The sequence below is a fragment of the Saimiri boliviensis genome, chromosome 10 (assembly GCF_048565385.1).
Source record: "Saimiri boliviensis isolate mSaiBol1 chromosome 10, mSaiBol1.pri, whole genome shotgun sequence".
Classification (NCBI taxonomy): Eukaryota; Metazoa; Chordata; class Mammalia; order Primates; family Cebidae; genus Saimiri; species Saimiri boliviensis.
The window spans coordinates 107,607,190-107,627,378 of NC_133458.1; the positions used below are offsets into that span (position 1 = coordinate 107,607,190).

General features: G+C 43.1%; 1 protein-coding gene across 9 annotated transcripts in view; it reads right to left on the reverse strand.

The window, feature by feature from the left end:
* The window catches only part of IKZF1 (IKAROS family zinc finger 1), a 99,819-nt gene extending 80,022 nt beyond the window's left edge, over positions 1 to 19,797 (reverse strand). For 3 of the 9 annotated variants that reach the window (XM_074379701.1, XM_074379697.1, XM_074379698.1), the window contains exons 1-2: positions 18,936 to 19,318; positions 5,002 to 5,055 (exon numbers count right to left, since the gene is read on the reverse strand). In XM_074379701.1, the coding sequence (XP_074235802.1) occupies positions 5,002 to 5,041 (40 nt within the window). In that variant the 5' untranslated portion in view covers positions 5,042 to 5,055; positions 18,936 to 19,318. Of the gene's footprint in view, positions 1 to 5,001; positions 5,056 to 14,935; positions 19,319 to 19,751 lie in introns of those variants that run through there. The other 6 variants (XM_074379700.1, XM_074379694.1, XM_074379696.1 and 3 more) reach the window with 5 other exon arrangements.
* Positions 19,798 to 20,189: the final 392 nt, after the last annotated feature.

A 20,189-nucleotide genomic window follows, 5' to 3' on the forward strand; every position in this document is an offset into this window, starting at 1 on the left:
CAGACACAGTATTTTTATGCATTGACTTTAAATGAGTTTGTCTGGTTAACCATTTAAAATGTAAAAGTATGCAAAGGTTTAAAAACACTAAAAAATAAATGATTAAATCAAGCCAACACATCTCAAATACTAACACACAGTGACTAGAAGTTAGCTGACCCAGGACATAATTCTGGCTTTCTGGCTTCACCGATTAGTTGTAAGACCAATGGGAACATGAGACTGGTCACCTTTTTAAGACTCATTTCCTCAAGTGGAAAAAGGAGACTGAAAAACATGATTTTGGTCTATCTCACAGGGTTGCAGTAAAGATAAAATAAAAACAATCTGCATGGATTCTAATATGCTAAGTAAGCTTATGGCATTATTTGGTAAACTATGTGCACAGAGAACACAGAGAAACATAAGGCATATATTTCACCGAGCTCCCAGCAAACACACAGTGATGGAGATAGCAAGACATCAAGTGTTTAAACAGAATAATTTAGAAGATGCAATACAATTCACTTATGTAGAAAAATGAAATAAACCTCTGGCTAAATTGTAAAAATACAAATTTATGTTTAACTTATCTATGGCCTATGTTTCAAATAAAGCATTACCTATGAGAAGTGTTTTGGGTAAACTGAATGAGAAATTGTACAATTAGCTTATAAACTGTAAGCAAATAATTTCTCAAGTAGATTATAATTCACTCCACAAAGTTCTGTTATCCCCCCCTCCCAAATGCATGAGGTTTTATTATATACAATTGCCCACAGGGGCATAATTCCCTGGGTAAATACAAGGTCAAAATATAGAATCTCAACTCTATAAAGTAGTGGAGGAGTTTGAAGTCTAGGGTCCAAGTAGGGCTCACACCCCAGAGTCATCTCTGACTCCCTGCCGGACTTGTGGTCAGTTATTTAAATTTTCTGGGTCTCAGCTCCCTGCAAGTTGGAGATGATAACTGTGTTTTCTTCTGTGGGACTTTATGAGTTTGAAATGAGAAAACACTTCATGTAATGTTTGGCAAATACAAAGCATTCAATCAATGTGATTTACTATGCTTAACTAGATTAAATATTGCCATTGACACTGTAATATATACAAACATTCTTTACCTAAGCAGATTATATATATCTAAGGGTGTACTTCTGGTTTCCATATCCCAACAAAACTACAAATAGCATTAAGTAAAAATCCAATATGTATTTAGGGTCAGAGGTGCCAGAGGAACCTTAGAGATCAACTGGTTCAAGTCCCTCCTGTTAGAGATAATACTACAATAGTCCAGGAGGCAAAGATAACTGTCTCAGTTCCCATTGTGGGAGGCAGAGATGGGATGCTGACGCAAGTCTCTCAGCTCATATATACTCCACTTTCCCCTGGCTGACTCTTTCCTTAGAAACCAAACCAAAAAATAATGCATAGTTACAACACATATTTTGGAAAGATGGCCAAAAACACAAAGAAAGGAAAAATATGCTTTACCCCAAAACTAGTGAGCTGTGTCCTAAAGGGTACCCTGCTTTAGATATTCTCTCCTCCAAGTCTATCAATAGCATTTTCTCAATACCCTATGGATTCAAGTCACTAAACACTTATGGAGTGTCTGCTACTACACATCTGCAAGGCACAGTAAGCCAGGACACAGCCCATACTTAGGATAAATCTCAAGGAACAAAGAACCCAGTGCTTTGGAAAAAACAAACAAACAAACAAACAAACAAACAAACAAACAGATATTAAGTCTTTATCTGTTTATCAAACATTTTGCATATGTTAGGTTGAATCCTATGAAATTGCTGATACTTAAATACTTTATGGGAAAAGAAGATGATTCAGTAACATATTCCTGAGATTTCTTATTAAGAATATTAACTCTTATTTGGTTAAATGTACATCCTTATGCCATAGCTGTCACTTATTCCAACTTTAGAAACGAAAAAACAAATGCTGGTTTTAACTGGGGAAGCAGAGACGAAACTCCAAGAAGTAGAAAAAGTATCCTTTAATTCTTTCTAAAAGTGGCATGACTCTTTTAAGTGCTGTCTTCACTATGTAGAGTACTCAAAGGCTCACAGAAATCAAAAGTACCATGAGTGTTTTAGAAACAGGAATCCCTTTGGTAAGTGTATACAAACTAAATTTCAGACCAAATCATTACCAACAAAAAAAAAAAGTCTCCTTTTCCAGGAAGTCTTGTGTAATAAGGCCTCCATTCTTATCCTCACCCCCAGATACTCTATCCTTTAAACAGTCAGAGTGCAGAACAAATTACTTATTTTGTATAGTGGTAGTGACAAGAAAATCTCCAGAGGAAAATCAGGCTTTTGTTAGCTTTGTTACTAAGACCTGAGATCAGAATATTGAGTGGCTATTCCTTATAGAAACATTCTAGACATGACCCTAGGCGTCAGCATTCAGCTTTGACTCTAGAATATGAGTGGAGATCCCTGCATTGGCCAAAGGGGCTTCATTTTCTTCAAATGTGCCATGCAAAATACCAATTAGAAGCTACCCAAGGTGAAAGTGACAGGGAAAAGCAGAAGAGCAGAAACAATGAAACATCTTTTCGCCTCTGGAAATTTGAAACATCTTTGGGTTTTCTGACTCTATCACTTCTAGTCAGTCAGAAAACCCAGTGAACGAGACCCTCTTCCATGAGTGAGGATCGTAGTCTTCATGTGCCAGTGTTTCGTAGACCAGCTCTCCTAGGCTGCATGAGAGGTTGGTGAAGCCAACAGAGAGTTAAACTGCTTTTTGCGCCCCCCCTTCTCATTTAACTAGTTTTTTGTTGTGCTTTTTTTTGTTTATTTGTTTAAAAAACAAAGTATGCGCTTAAGGAAAATAAATTCAAATAATGCTAAAAGGTAGAAGATGAAAAGCAAAGTTTTCCTTCTCCTCCTCCTCTTCCCTACCTCACCCACTTCCTTCTACCACCAATCTTCCAAGAGGAAGTCTGGAATCTTCCTAAACATATGTGCCAAGCATATGGAAAATGTGTGCGTGTATGTAATTTATTTCCTTTTTAAAGAATGGGATCATACTTTGCATACCATCGAGAATCATGCTTTTGCCACTTTCACATGTATTTTGGACTTCCTTTCATACTAGTTCATTCACATCCTCCTTATTTTTAAGAGCCGTATGTGGAAGTACACCGATGTACCATAGTTTTAAAATATTGATAACTGCTGCAATGAACAAATGCTTAAATGCTCTGTGCACTTGTGAGACTACACCTCAAAGGTAAGTTCTTCAATGCAAAGTTGATAGATTGTTGGATTTATACAATTTTAGTTTATACAGATAATCACAAACTTTTGGACACATTTTCACTTCTACCAGCTGTACCACGAAGTGCCTGAACACCACATTCTAAAAGTTCAAAAGCCACACGTTCTCACTCATATGTGGAAGCTAACAAATGCTGCTGTCATCAAAGTAAAAAGTAGGACAGAGGCTACTAGAAGCTGGGAAGTGTGGAAGGAGGGGAAGATAGGGAGAGATTTGTTAAAGGAGACAAAATTACAGCTAGATAGGAGGAGTAAGTTCTAGAGTTTTACAGCGTTGCAGGATGACTGTACTTAACAATGATACATAGTTTCAAATAGCTAGAAGGAAGATACCGAATGTCCCCAACACAAAGAAATGATACATGTTTGAGACAATGTATATGTTGATTTACCTGATCCAATTACTATACATTGTATGTATCACAACATCACTAAGTGCCCAATTACTTTGTGTTTTGTCTATGTACACAATTATTTTATTTCTATTAAAAATTGAAAAATTAAGTGAAATTATTCAATGATATACAAAGAGAATTACACAATTCTCATATGTGAGAGTTACTTTTAAGATACAGAATATGAGAATTACATAAAGAATATGAAAATTAGATTGTAATAAATATGAAGCCTAACTCTAAGAGAAAAATAAGCTAGCCTTTGTTTGTTCTTCGCATCTGGGAGAGTTGAAAGTCCAAAACCTAAAACAGGAATATGGTGGCTGAAGGAGCGGTGGAGAGGAAGGCCTGCGATTGGAAGATCGATCTCCATTTCCATGGAACTCAGGAGATTCTCTCCTTCACCTTCTCCAGGGAGGCCAGCAAGCAGGGCAGCAGCCACACACTGGTCTTGGTCTTCATCAGGAGTACTGACATGTGGAATCCCATAGAAACTTCAAAACACAAGGGCACTCAGCCAAGGCAAGATGCCACTGAGAGGCTTTTCTTGAATAGAGGCCAGCCTCTGAGGCTGACTGTGTCCCCACGAGACACGAAAATATGAAATACCAAAAACCCCAAAGTCCATGGAAGCCACTACTGGGGCTGATGCCTCTGGATACAGGGCCAGACAGAAAGCTGTCTTCCTATGTCCATGCACTGGGGAACTGTGCAGTTTTGCTGGAATGGCTGGCCATCCATCCTCAGTACTGCCAAATGGTCACAGTCTGTGACCCACCCTGAGGTTTCTCCCACTACAGACTTCTCTACTTCCTGGGTCTCCTGGATGAGAAGAGCTATGTCCAATACGGCTTCAAAAGATACATGGCAAAGGGGAGAAATGTTGTATTCATGCTTAATGAACAAAAAGTCATGACCATGCTCAACAATTATGTTTTTCAAGCTACTTTCTCCTTCTCTCTCCCCGCTTCTTCCTCTTCCTTTCTCTCTCTCTTTTTAAATACACCATTGGCATGTGTTTGGGTTTTAGGGCAGATCAATCAGCCATTTCTCCTTCCAACAATACAAATATGTATTTAGCTCTTTCTATTTTTGTTTCCTGAGGTTTAATAGTAAAACTAATTTCTTCTTGAAACTTTCTGTTCAGCTTCTCAAAGTCGGATCATTTGTAACAGGTGGAGGACACACTCAGGCAAATTCTATCATGGTCTTTCCTTTTGCAGAATAGCCCCTATTCCTCCCCCATGAGCATACCAAGCATCCTGACTTCTGGCCCCAGAGCTTTTCTCAGGCACTCCCCACACAGGTATCTCATAAGGTCTCACCTGAAACTTGGGACATGTCTTGACCCTCATCAGCATCCATTGTCCTCAGGTTATCTGAGAAAGAGAGGAAGGGATTTTAGTTAAAAGCAAAAATACTAATAAGATATGAGAGAGAGAGAGAGAAAGAGAGAGAGAGAGAGAGAGAGAGAGAGAGAGAGAGAGAGAGAGAGAGAGAGATAAAGAATCCCTATGCTATTTAACAACAAGGTTATCTAGCAAGAATAATGCATTTTCTTCCTCACATACTTGCCAGAGTATCAGACTGGCACAGACCTTGATCCTTTTAAAAACAGCATTACAAAGATTTATAAAAATATCATTACAAGCACAGGAGGACCAAATTTGTTATTTATTGTTAATTTCCGACTGCATAATAACCCAAAATGCAAACTGACTGCAACAAAATTAAGCAGAAAATTAAATGGCCCTGGGTCATTGTAGGCACAGAATTCATTCTCTTGGCTGATCCATAGTTATGTTCTTTCTAATTTACTGAGCATGCATCGATGAACCTTGAGTCAGCTTGGTGACACGCATACAATCAGCAATCAAAAAACGAAGCAATTTGCTGAAGAATGTCTCATTTACCCAGGCAGGGCTGCATATCTGAGCCGCAACTGCACTACCTCCATCAATAATGAATACACCTCCAGCCTGGCAGATGGGCGATGCGGGCGCTCCTGTCTTTGTCCCTCAATCTTTCTGGGCCCTTGCCTCAGCCTTCACCAGAGCTCTTACACGGGGAGAAGTGAAGCTCACAACGGCAGCAAAACGAGCCCAGGAGAGGGCCCAAGCCTTCCTGTTTTGCTGACAGATGGCTGACTTCTCAGATTGGTTTAAACTAAAAAAACAAACAAAAAAACAACTGGAAGATGCTGTCCTTCCGTGGTCACAGTGAATGTTCCACGAAGTGCACTACGAGCCATAGACACCAGGGAGGGAACCCCAACATCGGTAGAGTAGAAACAAAAAGGTGTGTTGTGTGTTTCGCACTTGGGGTCCTGGCCTATCACTCGGCAGTCTCAGGTGCCCCAAAGTGGATGACAGCTGGCAGCTCCATGGATAAGAAAGCTGTGGCCAGCAGAAGGTGACCTCAAGGAAGTCTGCTCATTTATGCTCTGGTAAATGATTTTCAGAAGAGCTCCTTTGCTAACCAGACAACGGAGTCTATTTGTTGATTTTAAACCAGGTTGTTACCCAGTCCCCCTTTTTTTCTTGGCCACCTTTATCTCTTTGGTTCAGATGTGTGGATTTGAGCTGAGGCCTGCTTTCAGCAGAGACCTGAAAACTGATGTATGATTCAGGGACCTTACCCTCTCAATTAGGCTGAAAACTGTGTGGGTAGAAGTGTTATATATAATACATCTATCACTCCACATATCTTTTATGCCTTTTATGGTACATATGGAATATGTATTTTCAATTTCAGGAATATCAGTATTAGTCATGACGAGGATATACATGATAGTCACTTTTTCTGGATGGGAGGGTTTTTATCTATTTCCAAAAGTGGCATGAATTTTCAAGGTGGGTGTGTGGCTTAGGAGCACAGCCAGTGGCCACCGTACAGAAAATGTGTTTCAGAAACTAGAGTAAGCATCCTCCAGCACACGGAAGCCAGACACACTAGCCCAGACACAAGCATGTGACCAGCACTACCAAGAACGCAAGACATCGATTGTCTCAGATACCTTACTGTTAAAAAGGGAAAAAGCCATGATTCTTCTGAATCTGTCAAAACAATGATAAAGAAACAAGATAGACTCAAATGACAAAAATCTTTCTAATCATCGTGCTACACTAGTATAAGAAGTTAGAACTTAGTGCTTTCGTTTTCTGAAGACATGTATGGTATTTTAATGTGGCCTCTCACACACCAGGTCTTAAATACCTCCGTATTGATTGCTGAAGCATGCAGAAGTTAAATATTGTGACAGCAACTATACCAACACGAAATTTTTAGAATGGTGACTTTAAACTTTTTGCTACACAAATGATGTAATTTTTTACAACCTTTTTTAAAGGCAAGAAAATGCTCATAATTTCTACCACTTAGGACTACTGATTTTTTTTCTGTATATGTATTTATCTTCATTTTACAAAAAGAAGACACTAAACAGATTACAAATATACTGCTTTAAAATATTTTTTAATTTAATACTATACATATCTTTTTATCTAACAAATATACATCATCATCATCATTTTATTGGCTACACACTACTCAACTCATTTATACAACCAATGCCCTATTGTTGCATACTCATTATTTTCAATTAAAATAATAATAATAAAAAAACTTTCCTAAGGCACAGTCAAGGCTCTTCCACCTAAGCACCACAGGCAAACACCCTTCTAGTAGTAGAATGCGGCCTGAGCCCCTGGGTTTCCTGCATGGAGACAGAGGTGATCGATGCTGAGTCCTCTGGACACACTGATCCTTTCAGCGGGGTGAGATGTGAGAACAGTTTCAAGCAGGAATCCTGAAAAACTGCCCTCGGCTGGTCCGAGATCAAGCTTTGCTCCGTAGGAACCTCCTTCCTTTTGTAGTCATTTGCAAATAGTCCGGGCACCAGTCTCCTGGAGGGAGCTGAGGGTGAGCAGCAGATCACACCACAGTGAGCACCTTCCTGGAGCAAGTACAGTGTCAGCAGCCAAGTCTGCAGGAGCCAGAGAGCTCTGCATTTCCACACATGGGCCTGCTGGGTGGGCATTTCCATTCGATGCCCTATCCCCATCTCCTGCCCCAGCATGGAGACCTGTGTTTCACAATCCACCTCACTTCCAAGTTCACACACAATTTCAACCACACTGCTTCTGACAGCAAGGGGCTTCATGGGCTCGTGAGTACAGTTGCTTGGGGGCTGGTGCTTAGGGGATCTCTCTGCTTGGGGTGATGTTCACCAAAATTCTGAATGATTTCTGAATAAGGGGGCCTCAAGTTTTCAGTCTGCACTGGGCCCTGTGAATTCTGCGGCCTGACTCGTCTGACATCGTGAGGCATGAGCTGATGAGCTCCCGAAAACTTTCCCAGACTCCAAACTTGCATCTCTTAAGATGAAAAAGCACTGACTTTTTTTTGTAAAAGTGGCTTTGCTTCCAGAGAAAGGCTAAAGGAATAATCAAACAATGGGAAAGTGTTTGAGGGAAAGAAAACATGGCCTCTTTCAAGACAGCTTACAAAGGGCAGCCTCAAGTGTCCAGACGGGTACCATGTCCCACCACGCTCCCTTGACAGCACGTGCAGCACTTTGGCTGTGTAATTTACAAGCACTTAGGCAGCCCTTCTTCTCCCACACGGAAGAAACACAGTGTAAAGTAAAACATGGAATTTAAGCTGGATATGGCCTCAGCTTAAAAGGCGCTGACGTTCAGTAAAAGGAGTTAATTGCAAAAGCAAACTAATGGCGTGGTTTCACAAACTTTCACCTAAATGAAAAACCCAAATCAGTAGGTCTGTAAAGGGAGATGCCAGAAGGAATAATTATTTCACAGAAACAGACCACAGTTTCCTACTTTGCCTGGGAAATCCAAACCATTTCAGGCAAGAGCTGAAAGAATCAACAGTAGAAAATACAACAGTATCAGCAAACTATCTTTCACCTGCACAGTTCTTATGAACATGAATGCTATTATTGTTTTCTAGGAGCACGCAGTTCTGAATCATGCACAAGGGGAAATAGATGCAGAGATAAGTGCAGGACTAACGTGACAGAAGCTGTCCATGGCTGCGCCTCTAGGAGCGGGGAGCGGACTCTGCCGTCACAAGCCACCAGGCACCCCCCGCTCCCACTCCGGATTGTCCACTGACTTGGGAGGTCCAAATCTCTGTCTTTCCTCTATTATTCTGCATCTCTCCCTCCTTCTCCGCCCACCTCCCATCTCTTTTTCTTTCCCTCCCTCCCTCCCTCCCTCTGTCTCCCTTTGTCTGAGAGAGACTGTCTCTTTCTCAGTCTCTCTCTGTCCTTCTCCTTTCTCTCCCTCTTTCTGACCAAACAGGACTTACTTTCCTAGTTTCAGCTGGAAACTGATAGCACACCCATAACTTTACAAAGGAGGAGCAGAAGCCGGACCAGGAGCCAGGCAAGCCAACAGCACAGGGGCGTCTTCCAGGCTGCGTGGGCGGTGCTGACTTACAGCCCCCGCTGACCCTGCGAGGTGTCCCTGGGGGTCCTCAGGCCTGTCCTGAAACAGCTTCCTGGACCCTGCCTTTCCTCCTTCCACACTGAGGCGGGACTGGGACCTGGCTGTGTCCTGGGAAGAAACATCCAACAGGCCTGGGCAGTTGCTGCTTCCAGGTGAGGCGCCTTGGCAAGCCTGGCTGGGAAGTGAACTCATTCTAACTGCAGCACCCCAGAGGAGAGTCTGGCCAGAGCTCTGCGGAGCCTGCTGGGGCTCCTGTAGGGGGATCTCAGGCCTCTGAGCTGCCTCCAGCTCCTCTCTGCTTTCTGACAGTGAATACCTCTCTTCACAGTGACACAAGGAGTCTCTTCCATAATTCTGACAAGCTGAGTCTAGACAAATGCAGTAAAAATGAAAATGCAGATGCCTGTCAAGAATCACAACTGTACTGCTTTCCTCACAGCCCAAATTTACAGCTGTTAAAAAACCACTAAGTACACAGCATCCCAAAGTTACCGTACAAAGTACTTAGGATCACTCAAAATTAGCCTATCTGTTGGTAGCCCACAGTACTTCTGCAAGCTTTAAAATAATTGGAGTTCTCTGAAACTTAAAGAGCTGCCTTACAGTGCCTTTCTGTTAATTTGTTTTTAAGCAAATGCCTTCCTTCTCCACTGGTAGTCTATGGAGGATTCTTTGTCCAGTGATATTTTGTAACATTTACTGAATACTTTTGAGTACGCCAGGAAAAGGTTATGAAGCAAAGGATACTGGTACCCACTGGCTTTATCCAAGCAACCTACTGAGTTTCTTTTAAGAGTCAAATGGTTAAACCTCATAAGACCATGGGCATTGTCTGTCTTGTCCACTTGCTTATTTGAACACCTGGCATAGTGTCCAGTGTAGAGCTGAAATTCACCACCTATTTGCTAAATATGTAAATGTGTCTTTAACTCTCCCAATTAAACCAAAGGCCTCTGCATTACCATCTCCATTTTATAGATAAGAGAACCAAGACTAAGAGAAATAGCTTTCCCCGGGTCATATAGCTAATCAACAACAGAGCTGAGACTCGAACTCGTGCAGTCTGACGGTAATGCTTCTTTCTCTCTAGCAGTCTTTCCCATCAGAATGTCACAGCCCAGTGCAGGGGTCATGCACTCCAAACGTACGACAGATGAGGATGGATGCTACTTTTATATTGCCACAAACCAAACATGATCTTTGCAATACTCTGCAATAAAGGCAAACTTCATCATAAAACTTCTATAGCACAGTAAAGTTCTGGTTATTTGACCAAAGGTATGCTATTTACTTTTTCCTCCCTGACAAGTGAAGCTACACTAGAGTTACATTTCAGGTTATTTCCTTAAATACTCAATGATGCTTATATTGAAGGGAGTAGATACGACACGTGGGGGAACATGGACCAAGCCTTTAATTTATTCAAAATGCCTTAGGTCAGAGACCTCTTTAATAAAACCCATTATTCCTGCTCAGAGACAAGTCCTTTCATTTTCAGACTGGTAGACTGTACTTTTGCAAATCTACCCTATCACTGTGAATTACACTGTATTTTAAAAAAGGAAATGCTTCAAGAGAAAGCTAAGGCAATATGCAAAGTCTTTGTATCTAGTCAAAGAGACCTTATAGGTTTTCGTAACAATTTGACAAAACAGGTTGAGAGAGCATAAAAACTTCTGAGCACTCTTATTTCATTTCTGATTCTTTTCATTTTTCAAAAATTAGCTGCCAATCTACACATTTTCATGATTATTCCACAGGGTATTGCTGGTACAAATAACAATGAAAAACAAGATTTAAACAGGAAAGCAGGAATCCAATCTGGCTTTCACACCGCCCTCCCCCGACATTTGACTGAGCCACGGAAAACTCCTCCTGCGGTTTGTTCCACTGTAACCTTCTTTTTGAGGGTGAATCTGCTCAGATGTGTGATTCTGTCCTAGCATTTATTTTATTTTATTTTTACGGCCAGGAACTGATATGCAAAAGAGGAAGGGTCAAAGGGAACTAAGGAAACCTTTTAAAATACAGTTAAAAACTAGGCTGTTTGAACGTTTTCTTTGTAAAGAGGTATTTGATACAGAGGGAAGAGAAACGGAACATTTTAAATGCCACAGTGGAGCCACCTGTCTCAAACTGAGGTATAAGAAAAGACGGTAGATACTGTATTCGAAAGGTTGTCTTAAAAATAGAGAAAGTGGAGTTGGAGACAGTCCTCTGTGTTTACGTTTGTTGATGCAAGAAGCCCAGAGCTGGAGTTGGAGCTGGCCATGGCTGTGTGCCCTGACGTTACAGGTGTATTGCATTGTTTCTGCCCTCTCAGAGGGGTGCATGGTTCACATGCAAAGGAGAGACTTCCTGTCTATACTACTGTACCATCTGCTCTCAAACTACTACCGCTGTTGATTGGGCAGCCATGGGAGAGGCATACACGGTCAAATCTGACAGAGGCTTTTACAGGCCCTTTCCTGATTTTGGCCATCGACATCAGCCACTTCCTAGGTAGCTTCCTCAAATACAAATGGCGTTTCACACTTCATCACTTAAGTTAAAAAATCTAAATTTAGAATCGTTTTCTTCTGCCCTCTTACTGATTTCAGAAGACCTTCATGCATGCCCAGGAGCTGTGCAACAAAATGAAATGCAATAAAAATAAAACCTACAGCTTTACAAAACACAGGAACTGCCTCCAAAGAAGGGTCTACACAGATATGCGCCAGGTCTTGACTTTTTAAAATTTATATTAAGAAGATAAAATATAGAGGAGGAGACCAGGAACAGTTGTGTTTCCATTATTTTCAAAGTTCTTTTTTTTTTTCATTTTTTAAAGAGCGATAAACACAAAGTTTTAACAGTAAGTTTTTCCCTCAGCAAGGCCATATGGTGTCACAAAGAATGCTTATCATGCCTTCTCAGCAGTGAAATTATCTTAATGTACAAGTAAATGATTTCAGGTGGATATTTTAAAACTCAAACTTAACACTATACATAATAAAGAAAACCACTTGCATACCCATAACATCTCAAACAAGGTACCTGTAACACTGAAGTTTCTGCAAAGCCACCTGACTTCTATTAAAATAAGTGTTTGTGTGAGCTTATTTGGTAAGAGCTATATTTTATCTAGTCCCAAAGAATTAAAATTATTTAGATCTTCACAGGAATATTCCATTGTTTATGAACCCACACTGCATATTTATTAAAAATAACTGGGAGTCATTACTGATTGATTTGCCCACTGAGGACACATTCCTAGGTACTATAAATTTTCTTCATTTTATTTAGATATAGTATCTGCCATTAGCAAGTGGTAAGACAAGATCTACAAAACCCACATATAAACAGCACATGTGTTCTAGAGTAAACACATTAGGGGTTCATTGTTGCACACGTACCTATTTACCTCTTACTCCATGTGATATAAAAAGCTGCTTTGGCCTAACCTGTAGACAATAATGGTTATTTAGTCTTGGCTCCAGAGAGGATGAAAAGGTGCAGACATCCTGATTGCTGTCTTCAAACTAGGTGAGGCCACTTGGTTTCCAGACTAATCAAAAATTTCCCCAAAGGGACTGAATTCTGAGCTCTGTTGTGTTTAAGACTTCCGTAAAATTATCAGCTATCATCAATTCAAATGAGATTTTTTTCATAACTATAAGAAATTAATCTATGCTCACATTTTTGAACTATGCTCATAGTATATGAGATCACACACTAAAGTTGATTCAAAAATCTCCTTAAATTGCAGTTTGATCTCTTAGTAGCATTACTTTGGAAATTCACTTTGCTTACCCCACCTTCAAGGGGTTCCACTGAAGTCAGAATAACCCGTGTCTCAAAGGGCAAAGGGAAGAAGAAATGTATCAATGACTTAGTATCAATAACCGCTACTGACAACAATCAAATAATGAAAGAAAAGAACATCACTTGAGAATCTAACTTGGTGTTTCAGCTGGATCCTGTTTGCAAGAAGGTTCTAGATTCTTATTTTGTTCTGCAATAGGGAGCTCAGCGCTGGCTGTCCTGTAACCCAAATCTGGAAGAGTTCTTAAGACACTCATGCTAAAAACCACGCATCGCATCGCAAGGTCCATGCAAAACATGGGTATCAGGCCCCACCAGGATAGTTTAGACCCCATTTTATAGCCCTTCACTTGTGGCCTATGATCTCTTCATGCACAGCCAGGGAGAGGGGGCTCGTCAGTAAAACCTCAGAGAGTTTACAACTTCCTCATTTGCAGGACTACAAAAATGGGCATGTCTTTATTTATAACCTGACGGAGAGTGCTCCTGTCCATCACAGAGGAAAATGCGGGAAAACTCATTTTAAACACTGCAGTCAGATTTTTCTGCAGCCCTTAGGTATGATGAAATTATTTATTTTTTAATGTTTTACTTTGTATGTTCCTTTTTTAGCAAACTTCATTCCTTTAACAAAAACGTTGTCTGCTCTTAAAGTGAAAATTCTTTCAATTCAAGGAAACATCCACAACCTCATACTAGAGTGGGATAACACTGGTGCTGCAAAAGTACTCACAATTTCCTACCAATTTTTAAAATGATAATTAATTGCCTTATCTTTAACAATCTGAGATAATTAGCAGTATGGTGTTAATTTAATAAAATAGAATATACAATTTATCAATATGTTTTTGCAGTGAATCTCTTTGAATATCAGCTTGATTTTCTGCCCTACACATAACTCAGCACAAAGGAGGAGGAAAAGGTCGCTTTTTCAGGTTAAAAGTGGGGCTCACACTAGGGGGTTGCTAGCTCTCTGTAGTTTCCATTAACAGCACTGGAACACACTTCAGAGTGCCTGAGAAGTAAGCTTACAAAAGGTCAATTTCTCATTCTCATTTCTCCTAAAGACTCTAAATTAAACATTTTTCCCATTAGGTCTAGGGAAGCGTCTTATGTGGAATTTTACTCGTTCCAGGTTTGCCAGTGGAAATCTGGTGTAACGACAAAAGTTTACCAAAAACTGATCAATCAATATTCATAGCGGAACTACTTACTAGCTTCAGAACAGGACTCTAACCCATACTGTTCATTTCAAATAGTTTCAAACTAACAGAAAATGCTTTAAAAGGTGTAGGTTTCAGTGTGTGATCTCAAAAATGGAGCATACAAATCTAGTTCAATCTGTGTCAGGTCATTCACAAACACTTCATGCAGTTCCTAGTGTTTCAACAGTCTGTACAAAACCCCCACCAATTATAGAAAGAAAATGGGGAGGGAAGGAAAAAGAAGGGAAGGGAAGTGGAAGGAAGGGAGAGAGAGAGAAGAGAAGGGAGGAAAAGGGGAAGGAAAGAGGAGCAGACAGACAAGCCCACGACGGGTCCTCTCTTCCTATCGCACTACTCTCTCCAGAAGCCCAACCTCCTACCCATTAGACTTAACTTTTGGTGTGAAATGGCGGGAAGAGAGTCAGATTTCCTTTAGCAGTGAGCTGATTGCAGAAGAAAAATGAATCACTGCACACTTGAGTGAGAAAATATGAAGAAAGCACTTTGCCACTAATTAGGACCCATTTCCAGCCATTCGTTAAGCCGTGGCCCTGCGCCATGAGCTATCAGGAGGTGGAGCATGGGGCCATCCGAAAGCAGAGCGTGCAGAGGGAGCATTAATGATACTCTCCATCACCCAAGACAGGCGGCCCGCACAGGGGTATGGGAGCTGCTTTGGGCTCAGACCACCCACTACGGAAACACCAGCAGGGAAGAAGGAAGAACACACTGGCTATTCCAATCCAGGCAAGCACACCAAGAAGCCATGTGGCACTCACCAACCAACCAAGGCCTGGCCAAGGCCAAGTGAGAGCTGCCTTTTCCACACAAATCCAGTCTTTGAGGACCCAGGGCTGCTCGGAGTTCCCCTCAGACTCAGCCACCTGGGAGGGATCTTGGTGCCTGGCTACGGGGCCTCTGTGTTCTCCGCCCGCTCCAAAAGGTTCCACTGCTGCCTTCACACTCCACCAGGGTGCAGAGAAAGGTGGAACCGCTTGCCAAATATGCAAAAAAGGAGGGAAGACCGTTTTCTCTTAGGAAAACACAGACAGGAAGGGAGCCTGTGCTTCCTGCCCTAACCAAAATGAGTTCAGAAATTATGCGGACGTCTGGTTTGTCAAGCTTGTGGTGGAAAAGGGCGCTCTTTTAGTCAACAGGAATTGTGAGTTCCCCAAAGGCAGAAATGGCCATGGGATAAAAGAATTAGGGCCAGGCCTGTAAACAGGCAAGACAAATGGCCCCCATACCTGTGAGCTGGGGTTTGCACCACTTTTAAGAGTTTATTGACAGGTGGTTGGCCGAAGACTCCTCTGGCATCTACCTATTTATCACCGTCAAACATGAGAGGGAAAAATCGCCAACTGAAACAGTCTGGCAGTTGCCTGTGGATTAGGTCTGAGTTGCTCTTCCTCCGGGTCTTCTGAGGAGTAACCACCAAGGAGACACCAAAATGGGCAGGCCCGCACTTATCGCCACTTAAAAACCTTCTGCAAATCACCACTTAAAAACCTTCTGCAAATCTTTTGTTTGCTGTTGTATCTCACTTGCAATATGCAGCACTTCGTAAGGTTTCATGATGTCTTCAAAAATATTTGTTGGAATATCACCAAACATTTAAAAACTCAAACTAAAGCTACTAAAGTCATGACACAGAAACTTTAGGAACATAAACATGTATTCCAGGAGATGTGGAAAGGTAATCTGAGGTATGCAGTCATTTATTAAACCGCAAAGAAATATAAGAAAGTCCATGGTCTGCATGAAGACATCAGCATGAGTGTTCAGTGAGCACACAGTAAAAACGGTTTTGTTACTATTGATATCCTTTGGTTTTAGGTGCCCTACGTCCCTAATAAAACTTCATTTCTGTCTTGTTCCTCCTCTGAATTTTAAGTGTGCGTGTGTGAGCAACAGTGTATATAATGCTGATCCTTTGAAACTCTACGTTTCTAAAACCTAGGTCAAAATGTACACGTGCCCTTTTCGAGCAAAATGAAACTGATCTGTTTTTAAGATGTGAAATAGATTCATGTTTCTTCTCTTGTAAGCTTCAAAGCATGGGTCACTTGTTGCTTTTACATCTTGTGTTTTCTCCCATAAAATGGAATGAATATTCAACACAAACATGAAATGGAATAGATCTGAAGTCTCTGTAAATATGAACATAGAGACACCAGACGGAGAACAATGTTCACAGCCAGGGCAGGAGCTGCAGCAATTCTGCCACTAGAAGCAGGCTCACAGTACCCCAGAGCGCTTGTCAGTCTTAGAAACAGAGGCATCAGAAGGCAAGCGTTTTCAGAGAACACAAAAAGGTTTACCTTCTGTAAGCTGGAGTGAAGCCACTTACATCAATCTCCCTTAGAATATGACAAGAACCAACACTTATATCATGGTGAAATTATTTCACAATTCCAAAGATTAGAGGAGGGAAAAAATGCCACAAAACAGTGCTATCCTTGATGAATTCTTAGTTAATTGCAGTTACATTACATTAATATGTAACATTATGAAAACACTCAAAAAATGTTATTTATGCCTAAAATTTACTATTATATAACATAGGAAAATGCATTTTGTTTCAGTAAAAGGTTAAAAACAAAGGGGGCCTTTAATACTAATTTCATGTCAGTCTGATGTTGAAACTCCTTCACATTGCCCATGCCTCTCACTTCACGCTATGTGCATGCTCTGTGTACATGCATATGCACATGGAATTTCTTTATTTCATGTATCTGTTAATATATGCATCATCTTGAAGTGTGTGTGTGTATGTATATTAATGTATATAGAGTTCTTCCCAATTTCAAAATCTTTGATGTTTATATTGAAAATATGCTACATTAACAACGCATGAAACACATACATCCAAATCAAGAACAAAAATTTATCCAAACCAAAGAACCACTGTTCTCAAACTCCAAGCCTCCAGTCACACAAGGAAGACAGCGGCCGGTGGCACAACGGGGCTTTAGACCTCTCGGCCAACACATTCACTGTGATCTTAGTTTTTCGACAAGGAAAATGGCTACAAATGGCCACAACTGATCTTCTCTTTAGGTGCCTGCCTAAAACTCTTCAAGAGGGTCAAACCTAACACATCCACACTTTCATCTGTAGCCCTTGTGGTCTCCTGAAGACCCCGGGGGTGGGCGATTAATTGCTATGACGGTTCTGCATTATGGGGATATGTAGTTTTCCAAGAGGTAGCACTCTAATTAGAACATTGATGAATTAAAGTACTGGAGAGTTTCCAAACTCCTTCCTTCAACTCTCACCATGAAACAAAAGGGGAAGAAAACATGACCACTTAGTTCAATAAAATGTTCCGGTCATCAGCTCTGGTGGACTGTGAGACTGAGAAGCACTTTTTTTATTTTTCACGTAAAAAAGGTATGAAATATCTTCACGGTGAAATTTGAAATCGGATACATTCAATCAAGCAAGAATGGTGTAGTATTTTTAATGTGACATCATTATTTATATGCATGTGTACACATTACTTCTTTAACATGTTCTGTGTTTTACAAGATGCCAGTTAAAGATGGTGAAGCTTCCTGCCATAAATATTTGCCTTGTGTACATTTTAAGCCACAGCCCAAATGATCTGATTTGTCACAGAAACAATTCTTACACATTCTAATATCAGTAATACTGCAACTGTTACTTCTTAAAACCCCATTTAAACGATGAGTATAATACATTTGATTGAACAAACATCTTCAAACAAATAAATAAACTCAGGAGGACCCGGTACATTTTTCTGTGGGTTTCTCTCCCTCCTTTTCTCATAACCAAAGTGAACCAGTCTTTAAAAGCATCTGAATTTCTATGAAGGTTTAAACATCATACGAAGTATTTTCAAATTCCATAAATTTTCCTTTTTTAACAGAAGCTGATGGAACTAATAAGGAGATATTTCTTCAACACTATTTTGTCTGGAAGTTTAAAGCAAGGTATCTCAAAGCTGAATTATACTGCCTGAAGCACAGTGGGAAATTGTGAGTGGGAAACCTGAGCAGAAAGTGCCACATTGAAATTCAGTCTGGGTGGGCTGCAGTCCCTAGAAAGAGGGAAGCTGCATTTGAAAGCTGTGCCTGGTCAGACCCTACGGAATCGCTAGAGTTTTCGGTCATTAGATGCCATACACTGTGCCTCCAAATTAGAAGGAAAAACAATCAAGCCCTCACGAGGTTCCTTAGGCATCACCAACGATGTTTAACAAATATTTAAAATACATTTTCAAATGTAACCACAAGTAACCTGATGCCTTAATATTACTAAGTGTTTTTCCTGAGAAGGTTTGGTGACTTGAGGGCCAAACCTGCAGTCAGCAAAAGGACTAACTTTTCAAAGCCGGGATAATTCCTCTTTTACAGAAATCAAGTTCAGACTCGATCTCATTATTTTTATAGTATAAAAAGAAAGCTCTCGGCTCAAGCACAAGGAAAACTCTTTACACATGACTTTACAAAGGCTGCCTTCTGTGGGTTTATGTAGGTCTATAAATTTAAATATGGCTGGGGGCTAGATCCTCCTCCTCTGGGTGACAGCGGGGCTGCTCAGAAGTGTCCCATGCCGGCCTGGTCCTGCACCTGCGGGCACAGTGCAGAGCGGCAGATCCTTGACAGAAGTCAACGCTCTCACTGTCCTCAGAAAGAAGAGGCGGATCTGAGCGACACCAGTGATTACCAATCTTGCCGCCTTTCTTTACATTTTTTTTTTAATTCACCAGTTACCCCAAGTTTTCCTATTGAAATTCAATTTGAAAACACTCACGTGGATTTGTGCGTCGCGCTTTGGGGCCAAGACTGATCCTCGGGTGCGAAGAGCAACCTCGGAGCCGGGGCTCCCTCTGCCCCGCCAGGCTCGCCCGCCTAGCCGCGGCCGAGCGTCCCGTCCGGGCTGGGCTGCGCAGCGCGGGGACCCAGGGGGGTCGCCGCAGTTACCGCCCCGGGCGCGGGCCGCGCAGGCACTTGTTAGAGTGTCCTGCTCACTTGGCCGCGGAGCTCTTCCCAGCTTTCTTTCACAATGACTTCCTGAAGTTGCTCACTCGCATTGTTCCCCATTTCTCCGCCACACTCCCCGCCCCCCGCCGGCTCCGACCCGGCTTTCGCGCTCCCAGCAGACCGGCTGCCCCGCGCGCACAGCGCCGCCCGCGGGCCGTGTACCTGGCCCTCTCCGTGCCGGCCGCCCCCGCCGCGCCCTCGCGTCACCACCTGCTGCCGCCCAGAGCGGCGGGTGGCCCGAGCGCGCGCCCCGCCGCCCCGCGCTCCGCAAACTTTGGGGTGACGCACGCTGGCCGCCCCTGCTCGACCTGCCCCGCAGCCCGCTCGGCCCCGCGCGCACGGCTCGGCCGTCCCCCGGCTCGCAGCTCTGCTACACCTAGCGGGGAGCGCAGAGGGGGCTCAGAGCGGGACACGGAGAAGGCGCGCCGTCCCGTCCCCGCCCCGTCGCCGGCTCCCCCGGCTCGCGCGGCACCCGTCTCAGCCACAACTCCGGGCCAGCGGGGCCGCGCGCGCAAACTTTGCAACCGCGCCGGGCTCCGGCTCAGCCCCCAAAGGCCGCCGGGGCGGCGGCGGGCGCGGGCCGTACCTTCTGGCGCCGCCGCCGGCTGCAGCCAGCTCGCCCGCGCCTGGCCCGCTCGGCGCGCCGCCGCCACCCCCGCGCGCAGCGCGCCCGGGCCCTCCCCTCGCCGCCGCGCTTCCTCATTCCAGCGCAGCATCGCGCCGCGGCCCCGCACGGGATGCGGCGGCCCGCGCTGTGCCCGCCGGCCGGGCAGCCCAGCTTGGCCGCGGCGCTGCGGGACCCGCGCGTAACCCGTGGGGGCGCGGCGCGGGCGACACGTGCGGGCCGCCGGGAGGGGGAGGAGAGGGGGACGCGCGCCGCCGGGCCCGCCACCCTGCCGCCGGGCCCGCCACCCTGCACCCGGTGCCGCTAGCCGGTCCGGGCACCCGCACGCTCGCACAGCTGGCGACTACTTGAGGGACTCGGGACACCGTAAAGCACTTTCCCCAGTGTCTGGGAGCGCCC